Raw genomic sequence first — 16,954 nt, forward strand, 5'->3', positions numbered from 1 at the left:
CTTGGAGTACAGATACTGGTTAATACTTCTATGTCTTTAAGGTGGTTTTTTTTTGTCCTTTTTCTTACCAAACAGCTTCGATTTTGGTAGTGGGGTTAGATTTTTTTTATAATAAAATTATTCCAATTTATTAATATTAATTAGTTATCATTTCTGTTTATCAATATGAAGTATTGTGAATTCAAGTGTGATTCAATACAATGTATTTTGTAACAGTTTGTCATTTGTTTTTTTTCATGTACTTTGTATTCCCTATTTGGAATTAATAAAAATATTGAAAAAGAAAGAAAGGATAGGTGCATGGATGAGAGAGGTTTGGAAGGCTATGGTCTGGGTGCAGGTAGATGGGACTAGGCAGAAAACTAGGCCAACATAGTCTAGATGGACCGAAGGGCCTGTTTCTGTGCTGTGGTGCTCTATGACTCTATGCTAGCCTCTATGGTGTGCTACAGCACCCCATGGAACTCACTCCAAAGCCAACAAACTGAGGTAGACAGATAGAAACTTACCTTAACCAAAGACTTATGGTTGAAGCTTTTCTTAATCTATATACTTACCCCTAATATTATTCTACCTCCTTCAAACATTGACTTTATGTCTGTATTTGGATCCTCTTTGGAAAGATTTATGAAGGTATTAATCTCCTGGGGAATCGTTGGATCAGGAGTTCCATCACATTTCATGTAACGTTGCCACTGAAGGAGCAGAACCAAACAACATGCAATTTATTTCAGGCTTGATACATAACTGAAATATTGAAAATCACAGCTCAAATTGTAATGTTGCCAAATTAAATGAACTAAAATGCATTCAGCATCAAATTACGTACTAAATTATTTTAAGATTAAATATAAACATGGTTTTCATTAAGTTTGTACTGCTACCTAATGAACTTCTTCATACGTCATAGAGCAATATGGCACAGATACATCCACCCAGTCCATGCCAACCACGGTGCCCACCCAGCTAGTCCCAATTTCCTGCGTTTGGCCCATATCCCTCCAAGCCCCGCCCCTCCATGTACCCATCCAAGTGCTTCTTAAATGACACTATTGTACTGCCTCAACCACTTCCTCTGGCAGCTCATTCCATATACTTACCACTCTCTGCGTGAAAAAGTTGCCCCTCGGGTCCCTTTTAGATCTTGCCCCTCTCACCTTAGACCTATGCCCCCTAGTGTTGAACTCCTCTACCCTGGGAAAATGACTGTTACTGTCCACCTTATCTATGCCTCTCATAATATGGTCCTTTCCTTTTTAATTCCTGATATATATTCACTAAAAGCCTTACAGATTTCCACCAATAAATAAAACAATGCAGACGCTGAAAATCAGAACTGAAGGAGAAAGTTCTGGAAGTACTCAGTAGGTCACGTGACATGTGTACTGAGAGAAAAACATTTTGTTCTTTTTCCAGTTCAGATGAAAAATCATTAACCTGTTTCCTTCTCCACAGATGCAGCCTGACCATGCCAGCCCAGTCCCACACAGCACTTCATGGAACTCACTCCAAAGCCAACAATGGAGGTAAAGAGATGCTTGAACAATCATTTCTTTCTTTAAATTTAATGTATGCATCCAACTCCATGCCATTCTAATTTTCAAGGTGAACTATCTTCTTTTGGGTCTACATGCTCTCCGTAAAGAAATTCTTCAGACATAATTTTTTCCTAAGGTTTTTTTTGTGAACAATAATGATTTAAGGTTCAAGAGTAAAATATTGCAAGTGCTAGAAATGGAAAGCGGTTAGCATTTAGTTTGTTGAGCCATTTTAATGCATTGAGAGCTATTTTGCAAATTTTGGATGTCGTTCTGCCAGAGAGGTGGAGTGGCCAGTAACGCAGAATATGTTCCATAGTTTAGATACTGTGTCACTTTTATGCATGTTTTTCCATGTGACATCAGTCTACTAGTTGGCTTCGTTCACTCTGATAAGGTGACATCCTGTTCAAGCCACATCATTCTATTCACTTAAGGTCAAAGCCTCAAGGTTAGATCTCTTTATTAGTCACATGTACATCGAAACAGACAGTGAAATGCATCTTTTGCGTAGAGTGTTCTGGGGGGCAGCCTGCAAGTGTCGCCATGCTTCCAGCGCCAACACAGCATGCCCGCAACTTCCTAACCCCGACGTCTTTGGAGTGTGGGAGGAAACCCACACAGACAAGGGGAGAACATACACACTCTTTACTGACAGCGGCTGGAATTGAACCCAGGCACTGTCATAGCATTACGCTAACCACTACACTACCAGATAAAGGATCCTGTTTTCGTTGTGGCAGGTTCACCCAAGCGATTCCCCCCTGTTCCTCAGCAATAGTTTAGGGAGTGAAAAAGATTGGCAAATCATTCCCAGATAGAATGGTGTAATTTTAGTCTGGTTTTGTGGAGACTGATCAACTTAGGGTTAGACAAGGATTTCTCCAGAGAGCTTTTGCTTTGAGCATCATTTATGAACTTGGGATGGCCAGTTTGGCTCAAAATTAGCAGCCATTCAACAGGAACTGTTGGTAGCGGAGATTTCAAAAGCACTAAGGGAAGGAGTCTGGTGATCCACCCACAGTTGTTGACGAAGGAGACCATGATGAGAAGGCCACCTTTCCATCCTGCGTTGTGTCCACTGGATCGATCCTTGCTGTTCTCACTGAGACCTACATTTAGTGAGCCTATAAAGAGATCACTGCCTTTGTGTCAAGGTCTAAATATTCTTGTCGCGAGTTCTGTTGTTGGTGATCATTGTCCCAGGGAGGTCTTAAGGGTCAGTTGACGACTTTCACACTTTTCTCCTGTTGGATACCATGCACTGTGTTCCAGTGGAAAAGAATACACAATTGTCATTGAACGATCACTAAACACTGACTCGAAACTCAACAATGAGATTAAAAATCTCTGCATTTAAATTATCCAGAGACCATTTAAAACGAAATGGCTACTGATTCACCGTGTAGGGATACAAACCAGAAGCATATTTTCAATTCTAAGACACCTATATCTTGTCTTCTTCGTTCATAGAAGCTGGATGTTGCTGGAACATCCAACATTTATTCCTCATCTCTAATTTCAACTTGATAACAGAGGCTTGCTCTGCCACTTCTGAGGGCAGTTCATAGTCAACTACATCATGTGAAGGTTAGACCAGGTAAAATGGCAGATTTTCTAACCTAAAAGTGAACCAGTTGAGTACTTATGACAATCCAGCAGCTTCATGGCCACCACTACTGGATACTAGATTTTTACTCCAAATGTTTACTTAATGCAGTTTGAAATCCTCCAGCTTTTCTAATGGGATATCAAGTAGTTCAGACACCTGACCAAATGGTCCAGAAGCATTATATCACCAGGCATACTGATTCTTCCAAATGTTCCACAGATTCATTAACAAGGTAACTTCTTCAATCAGCATGACCTGTGTTGGATGTGGGATTTTCCCTGGAACTCTCATACAATTTATCCAAACTGGCTGAAGGCCACGAGTTCAAGACAACTGAGCAGCAACATTCAGGCTGACACTCTACTGCACTCTAGAGGCATTGTCTGAGGCACCATCCTTTCGATGCAAAGGTAAACCAAGGCCCCATTTGCCTTGTCAGATGAGCATGACAGATCTGATGGAACTATTTCAAAGTGCAGTTGATTTGTCTGAAGTGTCCTGACCAACATTAATCCCTCAGCTAGTATCACCAGATAACGGATTATTCTGGCATTATCATACTGCTGTGTGTAAAAATGGCTGCTATGTTTTGTAGATTAAAATAGTTGCCAAAATTGATGTAGAGTGCTTTGGGGCAGTCACAGGTTGTGACAGGTACCTTTAAACGCACGACTACTTTTACTTTTTGTATTGGTATTGGTTTATTATTGTCACTTGTACCAAGGTACAGTGAACAGCTTGTCTTACAAACCGATCATACTGGTCAATTCATTACACAGTGCAGTTACACTGAGATAGTACAGAGTGCATTGATGTAGTACAGGTAAAAACAATAACAGTACAGAGTAAAGTGTTACAGCTACAGAGAAAGTGCAGTGCAATAAGGTGCAAGGTCACAAGAAGGTAGATCGTGAGGTCAGAGTCCATCTCATCGTATAAGGTCTTATCACAGTGGGGTAGAAGTTGTCCTTAAGTCTGGTGGTATGTGCCCTCACTCTCCTGTATCTTCTACCCGATGGAAGGGGAGAAAAGAGAGAATGACCCGGGTGAGTGGGGTCTTTGATTATGCTGGCTGCTTCACCAAGACAGTGAGAGGTAAAGACAGAGTCCAAGGACGGGAGTCTGGTTTCCGTGATGTGCTGGGCTGTGTCCACAACTCTCTGCAGCTCCTTGCGGTCTTGGGCAGAGCAACAAATAAGCTATTGCTCACAGGAGCAATACTTTTTCAACAAGTAAGCTATTGCTCACAGGAGGAATATCAGCAGCAATGTCAATGCCAGACACAAATTTGGAAAATACTGGAACTACTCCACAGTCAGGCAGCATTGCTGGAGAGAGAAACTGAGTTAATGCTTCAGGTTGACCACCTCTTGTTGGCCTGAACAGTGAAATCTGTTTCTCTCTCCATTGATGCTGCCTGATCTGCTGAGTGTTTCTGGCACTCTCTGATTTTATTTTAGATTTCCAGCATCTGTGGTTTTTTTGTCTTCCAATATCACAGCCAGGCTGTCCCTGTGTATTTATCATAAACAGAGATTTTGTGAGCGGACTGCCGGGCAATCACTTCAGCTGGAGCTATGCTAGATGATTAAGCCAAAGAGAGTGATAAAAACAAAGATATATTTACTGGGGACCCAGAAATTAATATTATTGTTTGCAAAGGGTTAGAGAAACCATGCCTCTCTGTAACCACAAAGTAAAGGAAAACAGAAACAGAAGGAAACTAGTCAGGCTTGTTTTGCCATTTAATGCTATCAGGGCTGATCTTAACTTCATCTATCCCATCTTAGTTTATGTTCACATAACAAAGCTGAAATTAAAAAGTTTTGGTTATTTTGAATTGAACTGATTTATTTTCGCTACCCAGCGTGTCAGGAAGTGCTTCCTGACATCACACATGTATGGCACTGCTCAAAATTTAAGGTAATGACACGTTAATTTGAATCCCCACCAAAGGAAATATTTATTTCTTCAGATCCTTTATTTATATCGTAAATGCCTCGATTTAATATGACAAGCTGTGTTGTAACAACAATGTGCTCAAGATTAAAATCCTCAATCTTTTATACTCAAGGGAAAACACGCCTGGAGCAGTACACAATAATTAAAAACATTACCTTGGTAACTTCTCTAAAATTTTTGCGCAACCTCTGAACAGAAGCCATATTCCTTTTCAAAATTTGGAAAAGTTCAGGTAGTTCATTGTCTTTACGTGCCTTATCCTGTTTTGGGTAAAATTAAAGCATATCATGTTACTTTAACGTATGAATTAGATTTCATTAGTAGCAACATATTTTGCCAGTAACTTTTAGGAATGTATTCGCAGGAAAGATTGGCAATTCACTCACAGACCATGTGCTGAATTAGGACTTTTATTTCAGTCAAGTGCATATAATTGCTGGGAAATATACCAACTTTCTGTCTGCACAATTCTTACATTTTCAATAAGTAACCATCTCATTGCAAGCAAATTATGTTTTGAAGATATTAAATGAACCATAGCATTACACATGAATTGTGTTAATCCTAGTGCAAACTTGTAATATTTAACAGCAAAGATGGAGTTGTACGTGTTCTGGCCTGCCCTGTTAAGTTAAATACTGAAATCATTTAAAGTTTAATTACTGTTTTACCATTTGTTGAGAAAAGTATTTGTAAATTTCCAGTTAACCCTTGTCCAGGTTATTAAAGTGATGGAAACTACCTTGTTGCCTGTTGTTCTTTTATGATAATGACAATAAAGTCAATCAGGTGCACATCCAACATACACTTGGCATTTATGCAAAAGCATAATAGTTTGAAGTGCAGCAGGTAGGTTTATACATTAAATTTTTCTCTATGTAGGTTATAGAATCTTAAAAATGTCTGCACAATAAAAAGAACAAGTGGTGCAATGTGATAATAACAGTTTGGTGTTGCAGCTACTTTTATTCAGATTCTCTACACTTTTCCCATATTCTTTAATATTTGCTTCTTCAAAAATCTTTACCTAATTCCTTCTCATATCTGGTCATTGAGCAGTTGTAAAAGCAATGTGCTGTAATGTTCTATCAACTTCCTTTATATGTTATAATCCAGTAGACCACAGCAGGTAATATTGGACTGCTTGCGTATAATCAGAAAACACAGAAGGGAGTCATTGGGCCAGGGAAGAACATTCTATCGAGGCCCTTCTTTCATTCTTTGTCCATAGCCCTGCTAACTTTTCTTTTTAAGAAGAGATGTGCAGCTCCCAACTCTAATTCCTCAAGCTCCAATTAAATTTGCACAGGGATTTAAAATTTATCAGTGGCCTTCTTAAACTAAGTAGCATAACAGGACACTTCAATCTAGAGAAGGAGAAGTGGTAATCTTCTAGGATTCATTATCTGATATTTGGAAAATCAGTCATCCTATGTCCTTCCATTTATCACTATATAGAAGGATCTTGGGTTGGAAAATGCATACCTTGCGTACTTACATAATTATAAAATCACCACCATTGTCACTGGAGATGCCTTGTGCAGAGATGGGGTAATGGTAGTTAACTTTAGCTAGAGAGAATAGTGCAATGGTTGCCTGGGCCGCAAACAGTACTTCTGAACATGCATAGGACAGGGAAGCACATCATTCAAACCACAAGCATATCCTTTCTTTTTGCCCGAATGCTCTGTAATATCAAGATTACTGTCAATACAGGAGGGGGAAAGTTCTCCAGAGTACAAGAGGGATATTGTTAAAACACGAGACAGAGCATCAAATGAATCTTAATTTTAGAATTATTTTGACCTCAGCTAGATCCTCCCTCATGCAAATTACAGAAAGTGTTGGGGGTGAAATGGATAGGATAAAGGGAGCGTCTCTGATAGGCTGAGGCCGGGGAGAATCTACTGATAAAGTAACCTGAAGAAGAAAGTACTATTCCATACATAACATTAAAATTCCATTCTCTTTGTGCCTTTGGTAAATATGGATAAATGGCTTACTATTAAGTCATTATGCTCAATGACAGACTCTAGTAAACTTTCAACAATAGACTTAAGGCCATCTGGCCAGTAATTCTGCTTCCCCTACTTTACTAAATAGTGGATTGACATGCACAATGTTCTACTCTAAAGAAATTATTTTTGAGTTGAAAGAACTTTGGAAAATTAAATTTTAGAGAATGTGCAATGTTTTTATTTGAAACCCAGGGATAGAAACCATTTAGCCCTGAGAACTGTCACTCTTTGGTGCCATTATTTTTCACACTATTGTTATTTTGCTTGTGTTAATTTTGGCAAATCCCCGTCCCCATTTCAATATTTGTTCTCTTGGGAAGTGCTCGATGGTATCCTCTTCCCCCAGTGTAAATACTGGCTCTAAGTAATTATTCACCATGTTTGTCATTTTCTTATATTCATGTTGAATATCATAATTCGTTATTTATAAAGGCTCATAGTATTCCTGGGCAATCTCTTTCTTAATATTGTTGATAAAAAAAGTGCTCATTTTGATAACCATGATAGGGTTTTTTTCAAACTCCCTTCTTGTAATTCTTAATATCAATTTTCTCACCTACTACTCTTCTTTGTAACTCTCCGAGTTGCAAGCATGTGTGATATTACTGTTTGCCTTTTTGTATGATCCAATTCATTTAGTTTTATATTGTTTGTTGTATTCGTCCAATGAATGTTTCAGGAAGTAGATCTCTTGCCCACTTTGGGGTATAAACTGGTTCTGTGCAACTTCAAATTATTTTCTGAACGTCTCCTGCTGCTCTTTTGTGGCTTTATCTATTAGATTTTGCCAGTTTATGATGGGCAGACTCTGACTTACCACATGGAAAATGACCTTACCCAAGTGCAGAATCTTCATAAGTGTTGTGTGCCAGAAGTCACCTTGCTTTTATAAATTTCTTTTAAGTATCTTTGTTATTTTGTCTACTGGATCCCACTAGCGATTGTAATTTATATTAAAATGAAATCTATTTTATTAAAATAGATATCTTTCGGACAATCTTTAGTTACAAGCTGTTGCATGGCAAAGCAATGGCCACATCTAACAGGAGAGAGTCTAACCAGATATCCTTGACATTCAACAGCACTGTCATGCTGAGCTTCCCAGTACCAACATCTGAGAGTTACCGCATGCTATAAAATAAATTGGGTCAATACAATGAGTAGCCGGGCTACAAATGTAGGTCAGAGACTGGGCATCCTGTAGCAAATGAATACGAAGCACCTTGCAATGTTTTACAACATAAGAACAGAGAAAATAGGAGCAGGAGTAGGCCATTCAGCTCTTCAAGCTAGTCTAGTATTCAATATGATCACGGCAGATCATCCACTTCAATACCCTATTTCTACCTTCTTACCATATCCTCAGAGTTAAAAATTAATCTCTTGGGTTCCACTGCCTTCAGTGGTAGAGCTTTTCAGAGGTTCACCACCTCCAGGTGAAGAAATTTCTCCTCATCTCAATTCTAAATAGAATATCCCACATTTTGAGGCTGTGATCCCCATTTCTGGACTCCCAAGCCATCAGGAACATCCTCCTTATATCCAATCTGTATATTTGTGTTATAATTTTCGAGGTTCCTTGTAAAAGCATAGTGTAATTGTTGAAGATTGACTGAAAATTTTATTCAGCACATATATTTCACTAATTTAGAAACTAACCAACATTTATTAAATATACTTTGGCCATATGCATCCTTTCACAAATGAGGAGCAATAAGCATTCAAGGATTTAAATGTAGCTTGCTCTGGGCAGGCAGTAGGAAAGCGGAGATAACAAATTGTCAACCCATTTACAGACATTCCTCACTTGTACTCACACCCCCCATTTTCTTTTCCAATCCCTTCATTTCTTCTGTTGTTCCAGATGTTGAGCACTCTCAGTAAAGCAATACAAACCTCTGCTGCAATTCTTGCTCTCTCTTCCTCCTCAAGTCTCCTCTGTTCAAGAATTTCTCGTTCCAGTTGTTCAGCTGCCAATCGTAACTCTTCTGTTAAATACAGAATGTTTTTATTTGTCTCTGCAGGTAATACAAAATGATTTGTCAAGTGGTAATGAGAACGGTTAATGGAGTTTTGTTTTCCTTGTTTCTTTTCACATGAACCCACTCTACCTCCATATCCTTGTCCCATTATTCCTGGTCAATATTTGCCTCTGTTTTTGAAGGGAACTGGGTAGAAACATAGATGCACATCAACTATCTGCTCCCATTTCTGCCACTACTCTCATCACTATTATTTTGTTTGGAGTCTTGAGAAAAGCAACCCAGATAATCAGCAAAAATAATCACAAGCTTCAGCATAAGGATGAACAAGGGACCTATGAAATAAAAGGTGAACTCTGAGAACCTCTTCTCACCTGGTTTCATTGGGCAAGGTAGAAACTACATCCAATGCGCTAATGGACTAGAAAATACGGAACCTCATTCCACATCCATAATGACAGCAATATTTCTGCTGGCTTAAGAGAGATTTAATTCTTGCTCCAGTCTGACTGGAAGACATGAAGGACTCAAAACCAGGCGAAAGCTATCTTAACTTATCTCCACTGGATTTCACAGCTTTTACTGTACCAATCTGTGGTGTTAAGTACTAATGTTATTGACATTTCCACACAGTCCAAAGGGAAGTGTAATACTGCAGAAAGCACTGTGTAGGCTGTGGAGGGTTGTGAAGGCTAGATCGTGGCATTTAAAGAAGACACAGATACATTTTTGAAAGATCAGGGAATTGAGGGCTATGGGGAGCAGGCACAGAGGAGAAGTAGAAGCCTTGGGCGTATCAGCCATGATCATGTTGAATGGTGGAGCAGGTCTGAGGTGCCAGATGGCCTACTCCTGCTCCTATTTCAGAGTCAAAGTTGAGCACAGGTACATGTATGCACAGGAGCAATGAAAAGAACATTCTGCAAGATGGCACAGGAGAGAGGTGACACTTTGCAGGCAGCTAGCAGCAACAGAGTTTTGTTTTGTTACGTTCTTATGTATGCAGCTTTCTGTTTGGCCTCTGTTATGGTTAGTTGGTAACAATTAATTTAGGATGTCCATTCCTTTACAATACAGAAGAAGGTCTGAAACACTGAATGTCTTGTTTCTTTGAATGAAATATTATCTGTCTACCAGCCCAGATGGACGTTAAGGGATTATTTTGAAGAAGAACGGCAGAGAGACCCATGACGTCGAGGCCAATATCCCACAGTCAATATCAATAAAACAGATTATCTGGTTAAAGTCACATCATCTCTCATACAACCCTGCCATGGACAATTTGCCTGTCATATTTTCTACATTACAACAGTGTCTTTAAAAGTACTTCATTAGCAAAAGAGTGTTTCATGTCATACTGAGGTCTGAAGGAGGCTACGGAAGTGGAAGTCTTTCTTAACATACTCCACTCATTTCATCAACCTCAACAGGCTGAAAGGCTGATTGCATTCTGCCTGGATTTGAATACAATACTAATTTCAGCATTCAATCCCAGAGTTACCTTACTTACTCGCAAACCAGCCTCCCCTCCACTGACTCTGCCTACACTTCCCGATGCCTCGGGAAAGCAGGCAACATAATCAAGGACTCCTTCTACCCCAGTCATTCTCTCTTCTCCCCACTCCTATTAGGCAGAAGATACAAAAGCTTGAGAGCACGTACCACCAGACCCAAGGACAGCTTCTATCCCGCTGTTATCAGACTCTTGAATGGACCTCTCATACGTTGAGAGATGAACTCTTGATCTCCCAGTCTACCTCGTCGTGGCCCTTCCACTTTATTTGTCTACCTGCATTGCACTTCCTCTGTAATTGTAACACTATATTCTGCATTCTGTTTTCTTTTTACTGCCTTGATGTAATTATGTATGGCATAATCTGTGTGGAGGGCACGCAAAACGAAAGCTTTTCACTGTATCTTGGTACATTTGACAATAATAAACCAATCCAATCCGTCTTAATTGCAAAGCAAAAGATATTATTCATTTACCAACTCAATTTTCAACCTCCCATCAGGAGATACTTGGTCTCTGTTCACTGAGATCAGCTAGGTGTTACATTGGCTTGTTCACTCTCAAACCACTTGTTGGGACCATGGATAGATTATCCAATTGTACCACCACTGAATGGGTTAAAGTGGAAAATGCCCTGATACAAATGTCTCCACTCACCTAGTGTCCCCTCGTCAACTGTCTGCTCAGGTTTACAAATCACACCAGAAAATGCAACTAGTTTTCTATTTAAATAATATTCCTAATGAAATCATACCTACACATCTTCCCAAAGTTTGTGCTGGTATGGCAATGATTCATGAATCCCATGTGATGCGGAGATCCTGGGCTGTAGAGAACTATATTGCATTTAATGTGAACTTAAAGAGGCTGATGAGAACACTTACCGCTGTAGTTATATACCTAAGTTTTTGAAAGTATTGTTCTAGGTTTTCTGGGTCAGCATTTCAATGCTCAAGAACTTAGGAAATTTTGGACCAAGTACAAATTATTCTGGATTATTCACAATATTGTAAGAAAAATATGAAAATCATTTCTAAATATCTGAAAACAAAAGGTTGGCAGCAGTAATAATAATCATGTGCTGTTGGATTGCTAGGAAAGATCCAACTAATTCACTCATCCTCTTTAGTTAGGGAAACGAGGAATGGCCAATAAATGCTTATCTTTCCAGTGGCACTAATCCAAAGAATGGCTTAAAAACAAGGAGCATATTCACCTTCTTCCAAATGCTTTTTCTCCTCCTCTTGTTTCATAAGTTTTTCTGCAGATCTGCTAGGTCTCTGTCTCTTCTTCGAAGCAGCTGAACTTTGAACTGAAGTCTTAAAGTAATGATATACCAGATATTGCATCAGTTTTACAGAAACGAAGGTCAAATCAGTAATGTCCAATTGTGCACACAGTCTGTGCAACATCAATACAGTAGTACAGCATAGGCATTCTAAACCTTAAGGCCAGAAAATTTGTCTGTACAACAAAGAAAAAAAATAGGGCGCAAAGCTGAAAATTACATTAACCGTGAGTAAAACAATTCTGTACATATTCTGGTGTGTTTCAGCAGCACTTGGTGCCAACATACACATCTTTATAGTTGAGATTTTCACATTTTTTTAAGCACTGTTTTTACAGTGCCAATGAAATTTTCCACTACATTATTCTGAAAAATGAGTATAGCTGTTCACTCACAGAAGAATTAGTTTTTACTAATGCTGAAGACTCAAAAACAAATTTAAAGGAACTGAAATCTCATCAGTCTGCACTTTATGTAAACTGGTTCATTTCACATGATATTGGTCAGAGAGGAAAATGAGGAAAAACATTGTTTTGGTCTGTCCTTCCCAAAAGTAGGTATGGAATCTTGAATGTCCATACTGTGCTCAACTTTAGGGGAGTCTTTCACAGTCTCCCTCTAGAAAAGAGTTAAAAGCAAGCAATTGGAGAATAAAAAAATCTCTTTGAAGTAGCAGCACAACTGTTACATTGCTACCAATTGAATGAGTGTCTGCCAATGGGCTTACCAGCAAGTGTCAATCACAGCAAACTAATCTCATCAAAGTAGATCAACAGTAGCACTCACTCAATATTAATGATTTATATTAAGAGATAACTTGAAGTATTTAAGGTTATTATCACCCCAAATACTGGGCAGTGGGATAGAGGATTTTCATAAAACAAATTTCACTGGATCCAATCCATAGAACATGACATGATCAATCGATGGTTAGAACCTCTCACCTTCAGCTATCAATAACATAACTCTAAAAATATTAACAACTTATCTTCATGCCCCTCTTTTCAAAACACATCTAACTGTTACTTCTTACATGTATATACATTTGGCAAAACCTGATACATACTAATAACTGGAGTAAAGATACCCAAGCCTATAACATCTCTTTCAATATACTACACTATACCTCCCTGGTTCCAGGCTTTTGTTTCTTTTTTCCCTTTGGTGCCTGCCACCAAAAAAAGAACAAAACAGAATAGGTGAGATATTTCATAAAGAATCGAGAGAGACTAAAAAATTGTCTAGATAGCAAAAAACAAACTAAGCAGGTCCATACAACTAGATTTATAGTCCCAATTTGGTTGACGTGGTAGAAATTAGGTATCCCGGAGTGCAGAACTTGAATCTACTTTACTGTACTTGGTATTTCTCTAGGTTCGATATCACTGATACACTTAAAACAACTTTGTGGGGATGAAAAACAAAAGCAGTATGAAGGAAGCCCAAAATATAAATCTAAATTGGCAATATGGTGTGGTATTTCAAAGACATCAAAGTAAAATCATTTCTCTTCAACTGGTTGAGAATGTTCTGCAAAAGATTATATTTACTTAGACAGCCAGCGCCTCCTTCCCAGGGCACCAATGCTCAAGACGAGAGGGCATGGCTTTAAGGTTACGGGTGGGAGGTTCAGGGTAGATGTCAGGGGGAGGTTTTTCACCCAGAGAGTGGTTGGTGCATGGAATGCACTGCCTGGGATGGTGGTGGAGGCAGATACATTGGACAGGTTCAAGAGCTTGTTAGATAGGCACATGGAGGAGTGTGGGATGGGGGGATATGCGGGAGGAAGGGGTTAGGTAGTGTGAGGGTGGTTTGATGGACGGCCCAACATGGTGGGCCGAAGGGCCTGTTTTGTGCTGTATGGTTCTATGGTCCTATAGTACTTGTTCTTAAAAACTTTATCTATACAGCATGGTAACGGACCCTTTCAGCCCCATGAGTCCGCACCGCCTATTTAGACCCATGTTAACCTACCTGTGTGTCTTCTGAATGTGGGAGCATACCCATGCAGACACAGGGAGAACGTACAAACTCCTTACAGGCAGCGACGGGAATTGAACCCCAATCACTGATGCTGTAATAGAGTCACACTAACCGCTACGCTACCGTGCGTAACCTTAGAAAAAAATCAGTAAGACGTGCCACTGAGTTACACTAAGTTTTCAATAATGCATTTTACTGACAACCTATGATTTTTAAGAGCTGCATTCCATTTCATTCTTAAAGTCAGAATACTTGGAATCCGTGGTGTACGGTATGGACTGCCCATAATCCCGTAATTAAATATTCTAATTTTGTTGACACAAGAGGCTGCAGATGCTGCAATCTGGAGCAACAAGCAATCTGCTGGAGGAACTCAGTGGGTCGAGCAACATCTGGGGGGTGGGGGGAGCGAAGAGGAAATGTTAACATTTTGGGGTCAAAAAGTCGGGTTCTGATGCAGGGGTTCGACCTGAATCATCAACAATTCCTTTCTCCCCACAGATGCTGTTTGACCCGCTGAGTTCCTCCAGCAGATTGCTTGTTGATTCTAATTTTGTTCTTGTAAAGATTTGAGGATGTTTGGGCTCACACAATATGATGCTAATATCCTGGAGTTCTGTTGCACAGTTAATTAAAAAGGAACTTCCATTTATTTAGTTTCTTTCACAATGGTGGTGGTGGGCGAGTAAGATTGCCAAGCAGATGACTGAGGGGTTTTGACAGGGAGTGGAGGTTGGGGGGGTCAGACAAATAATTGAGGTCGCCATAGAGTTGTTTGGAAGGGACTACAGGGCAGGCAATGAGGAGGAGAAGGTGAATATCAGGGAAACAATGATGGGGGTGGGGTGGGGTGGGGGGGATTTCGGACAGATGGTTTGGACAAATGATAGAGGTGGTCAGAAAGATGATGGAGACATGGGTAGACGACAGGTTGGGAGGATTGGTGGGGTGGTGCAGTCAGGCAGGTGAACCGGGGTTCAGACAGATGATGGGAGTTGCATCCTTACAGAAGGCAGGGTGAGAAGACACCATTCCCCCTTCCCATGCAACCAAAGGAGATGCAACACCTGTCCATTCACCTCTTCCCTTCCAGCGATTCCAGGTGGAGCAGTGATTCACCTGCACTTCTTCCAATCTACTGTACTGAACTCGGTGTTCACAATGTGGTCTCCTCTGCATTGGGGAAACCAAACACAGTTTGGGTGATTGCTTTGTGGAACACCCTGCACTCAGTTTGCAGGATTGATCCTGAACTTCCGGTTGCATGCCACTCAAATTCTAAATCCCACTCCAATTCTGACTCTCTGTGGCTTCCTTCATTGCCACAGTGAGGAGAATGTGAACTGGAAGAACAACATCTTGTATTCTGTCTCGGCACTTTTCAATCTTCTGGTAAACTGCTCTTTCTTTGTTTCCCATCATCATGCTTGGGATGGTGAAACGCTGATGCTTATCATCCTGATGATCTGAAATGTCCTCCTTTTTCGGGAAGCATGGCTTCCCTTCTGCAGTGGTTGATGGAGCCTGCTCTCATATCTCCTCTGTTTCTCATATGTCTGCTCTCAGCCTGTCTCCCTCAGACAGAGATCCCCTGGTCATCACCTATGAGTCTCCACACCCAGCACTAACATTATTCATCATTTCTGCCAGCTGCAATGAGATCCCACCAGCAGCCACATCTTCTCCTCCCTACCCCTTTCCATCTTCCACAGAGACCACTCCCTCCGTGACTCCCTGGTCCGCTCATCCCTCCCCACCCACCCCTCCGACCCCTAGCATTTTCTCCTGCAATCGCAGGAGGTGTAATACTTGTCCTTGCACCTCCTCCCTCACCACCACCTAAACAGCCGGTCCAGGTGAAGCAAAGATTCGTGTACACCTCCTCCAACCGCGTCTACTGCATTTGATGCTTCCGATGTGGCCTCCTCTACATCAACGAGACCAAATGCAGGCTGGGCGACCATTTCGCAGAGCACAGCATGGCCAGCCCCACCACTGTTCCTTTAGTCCACCCCCGCTCCCCTCCCCTACCTGGCGCAATTTGCCTGTCATCTTTCACCCCTCCTGAGTCCACCAATCACCTCGAACTCCTGTCTCATCACTCCCTTTCTCCTTTTTATACAGGTCATTCCCTCCCCACCCCCCCCCACTCTCAGTCCAATTGCAGGGTTTCAACCCAAAATTTCAACAATTCCTTTCCTCCCCACGATGCTGCCTGAACCGCTGAGTTCCTCCAGCAGATTGCTTGTTGCTCCAGATTCCAGCATCTGCAGTCTCTTGTGTCTCTCCCCATTTCTATAAAATGTTTTGCTAACAGTCATGCTCCATATCACCTGATCTGGCTTAACCTATCTCCATGTAGTCTTTTATCGTGTAAAAGTCGACCCACGCTGTAATAAGTCAGACAACAGCAGAACCAAGGAACGCATGATTAATGCTTTATTAGTTTAACGCTAGAGGGAGTGAGGATACAGAGAAAGAGTTAACAGTGTAACCCAAGCTCTGTACTGATCCCTACTCAGAGATTTACAGGTTAGTGTCCCTCCTTATATACTTAATCTGTGGGAAGCTGCACATACTAGCACAGTTGCTTACAGCAAACTTGTAGCAAAGCAAAATATGCCTTAAACATTTCTTTGTTTCTCATCAGCACTTGCAAACTTGTAGCCATAACTATAGTCACCCCATGGTTGAAGAAATATCATGCCATGGTTGAAGGAATAATAGCTGCACACCATTAACCCTTACACGTCCAGTTTAACCCTTACACGTCCAGTTTAACCCTTACACGTCCAGTTACCTTTTACACTTGCACCCCACTGCTTCCTCAGCTCTGCTCTCAAAACTGACACTCCTCCATTCTCCCCCAGTTCAGAGGAGGGGTTCCTGACCTAAAATGTTGACTGGTTTCTCCTTCCACAGATGCTGGTTCTCTGGCTGAGTTCTTCCAGCATTTCTGTTTTTTGTTTTCCTCAGAGTCTCCGGCCCAGGTAGGAATAGGTCCTTTAGCTAACAGTGAAGGAGACCTCAACCGTCTGGTTATCACCTGCTTCATTGT

The 16,954-nt window shown here is 40.7% G+C and overlaps 1 protein-coding gene across 1 annotated transcript in view; it reads right to left on the reverse strand.

Moving 5' to 3' along the window:
* The window catches only part of dnai7 (dynein axonemal intermediate chain 7), a 69,138-nt gene that overhangs the window by 44,600 nt on the left and 7,584 nt on the right, over positions 1–16,954 (reverse strand). Inside the window, exons 2-5 of the mRNA XM_052034169.1 lie at positions 11,842–11,944; positions 9,027–9,118; positions 5,268–5,372; positions 558–695 (exon numbers count right to left, since the gene is read on the reverse strand). Coding sequence (XP_051890129.1) covers positions 558–695; positions 5,268–5,372; positions 9,027–9,118; positions 11,842–11,944 — 438 coding nt within the window. The remainder of the gene's footprint in view (positions 1–557; positions 696–5,267; positions 5,373–9,026; positions 9,119–11,841; positions 11,945–16,954) is intronic.

This window comes from Pristis pectinata, chromosome 19 (assembly GCF_009764475.1).
Source record: "Pristis pectinata isolate sPriPec2 chromosome 19, sPriPec2.1.pri, whole genome shotgun sequence".
Lineage (NCBI taxonomy): Eukaryota > Metazoa > Chordata > Chondrichthyes > Rhinopristiformes > Pristidae > Pristis > Pristis pectinata.